General features: G+C 31.1%; 1 protein-coding gene across 1 annotated transcript in view; it reads left to right on the forward strand.

Annotated features, from left to right (window-relative positions):
- LOC106461204 (GATOR complex protein WDR59-like) overlaps positions 1-2,317 on the forward strand; it is a gene marked incomplete at its 3' end in the record, with an annotated part of 19,358 nt that extends 17,041 nt beyond the window's left edge. Inside the window, exon 7 of the mRNA XM_022388061.1 lies at positions 2,229-2,317. Within this exon, the coding sequence (XP_022243769.1) occupies positions 2,229-2,317 (89 nt within the window). The remainder of the gene's footprint in view (positions 1-2,228) is intronic.
- Positions 2,318-2,719: the final 402 nt, after the last annotated feature.

Raw genomic sequence — 2,719 nt, forward strand, 5'->3', positions numbered from 1 at the left:
CAAACAAGATACGTAACAATATATATATATATATATATATATATATATATATACACATCTTAAAACATGTTATACACTGTGCTATGATCAGAGTGACTTTGTAGGAATAGGTAGCAGCTCTTAATGTCCTTTCACAGTGTTTGATGTGAGTAATTAAGAGACTTTCATTGGCCTCAGAAGTGTCTTGCAGGCTGAAGTTGAAAGGTCAATGTTAAACACTGTGCTATAACATCACATATTATTACAGTATTCATTATTACATCATCTTTCTGTACCTATGAAGTTAGGTTGAAAAATAATTAGTTTGTGGCCTACATTCATGTATATACATGACAGTTAGGTTACCTGACCGATAAAATAATGTAATCTATTACAGGTAGTGTTTGTTTACTGTGCCTGGTTTACTACTTATTCTTAAAGCCATTTTTTTCAATGCATTCCTCCATAAAGAGTGCTAGTGCACTCTCAGAGATATATAAGATGTGTGCATGCTCTTTCCCACACTATGTATGTTGTGTTATAGAAAGTTTAATAATATATTTGTTTTTTATGTAAGGACATGGCACCATCTATGAATGTAGTTAATGTTAGCTTATGTTAAACATAATAGATGCTCAATAACAACAGTAATGGAAGTCGTGAACCTCCCCTTGTTACAAGCTATCATTAAACAAAGTTTGGTTGGGATTGGCCCAGCAACCTAGAAAGTAGTTAGATAATGGACAAACAGATAGACACACAGGTTTTTTGTGCTTTACATATATAGATTAAATTATAAATTTTATGAAATTTCTTAAAAATATAAATTCAATGCATGTTAAAAGTGCTTTTTTAATTGTGTAGTAAGCCTACTTTAGTGAAACTAAAATGAGAGTTTATGATCATAAACTAGTGGAATTCTTTGCATTTAATTAAAAGAAATAATCATGATGTAGAGTGACATTTAGTTAGGTTGAAAAATAATTAGTTTGTGGCCTACATTCATGTATATACATGACAGGTTACCTAACTGATAAAGTAATGTAATCTATTACAGGTAGTGTTTGTTTACTGTGCCTGGTTTATATTTAAGATTACATTTGGATCTACCTATTCTTACATTTGATTTTTCTGTATGTAAGTGAAGGATCTTAACTAATTCTGCCAACACTCAACATTTGTATTGTTTCGAAACAGGTACAACATTTTTTAAAATTCATATTGGGCAAACCATTTAATATAGAGAAACATAGTTTGTTGCACATGCAAGAATAGTATTTAAATTTTTTGTGCAGCAAAAAGTCACCATAATTTAACTTGTGCACCACCAGTTACATGCAACATTTCCACTATGTACCCAATTTCATGCAAAATGTTTTGCTTTTTTGTAGGAGTAATATTTCTGAAGGCTCCTCGGATACGTTGACATAGTTCATTCTTACTCACAACCTTACTACACAGCATAAATCATGTCCTTTACAAAGCCCCTTAAAAGAAACAAAATAGATGTAATATCTGGAGATTGTTGGGAGCTAGCAGATTGGGCCACCCTCCCTATCCACTTCACTGATTGGAGAATGTTTTATTTTGTGTGGTGCTTGTGTAGGACACTTCCTGTCATCTGAAGCTTTTGAAACTATTTGTAAGTTGCCTTACTTGAAGATGGATCCTGTTAATATCATTGTTTAAATTTATTCTGCACTTACGTAGAGGATTTAAACTTGGAGGCTTGCCACACTATATATTTCATTTTATTCATTGTATTTGCTATTTTGCTTCAGACTGAACTTTTTTATTCTTGCACGTGCAACAAACTGTGTGTGTGTGTGTGTGTGTATATATATATATATATATAATATCATAGTTGGTTTTCCGTGGTTAGTTTGGTTTTTACTAAAATTGTTCAAGTAAAATTCTTGGACGTTCTGTATAGATGTATGTTTCATTGTGTACATCACATATTTAAGGAGTAATGCAATTATCATGAAATATTTGGTTGCTGCTTTTTAAATTTTTCTCCGAAAAGTTTTTCTTATTGCAATTATATTTTCACATCCTTTTCAAAGCTTACTTTGTGTAGCAAATAAGTATGAAGCACAAATACTTACATGAGAATTTATATGAAAAGTTTCATGAATTTTTGTATAAATAGAGCTAGCATTTATTGAAATATTGATTATATGATTTGAGAAATTTTGATTGCTAGAAAAAAATAGATATTTAAATTTTGAGTATTTTTCTTCATGTAGCTGGAGCCTCACAGGTAAAGTGGAACAAAGTGACACCAAATCTCCTGGCTACTGCTCATGAAGGAGACATCCGACTTTGGGATCCTCGGGTATGTTTAACTACCATTTCTTCATAGTGTTCTAGTTTTTAGGAAACAAAAGTAAAATATATTATGTGCTTGGTGCATCATATTGCTTTTTCAAATATAATATTTTCATTAGTTAGTATAAGGGTGTAGATAGTTTATCTGATATTTAACTCTCTTGGAACAAGGTAGGTTGAATCGACCGACCTCATAACCACTTTTGTACTCATTCTAATGTCCATAATATAACTTTTAACACACTTTTTGTATCTTCACAAAATTTGGCAGACTCTTAGTAAATATTACAAGTCTTTTGCACACAAAATATTAGATTTTGTAATGAAATATTTTTACTAAAGATTTTTCCATGAACATATATATATATGTATATTGTTGCGTCATCGAGATCACGTGACAATTCTCACG

Source organism: Limulus polyphemus, unplaced genomic scaffold (assembly GCF_000517525.1).
Source record: "Limulus polyphemus unplaced genomic scaffold, Limulus_polyphemus-2.1.2 Scaffold913, whole genome shotgun sequence".
Lineage (NCBI taxonomy): Eukaryota > Metazoa > Arthropoda > Merostomata > Xiphosura > Limulidae > Limulus > Limulus polyphemus.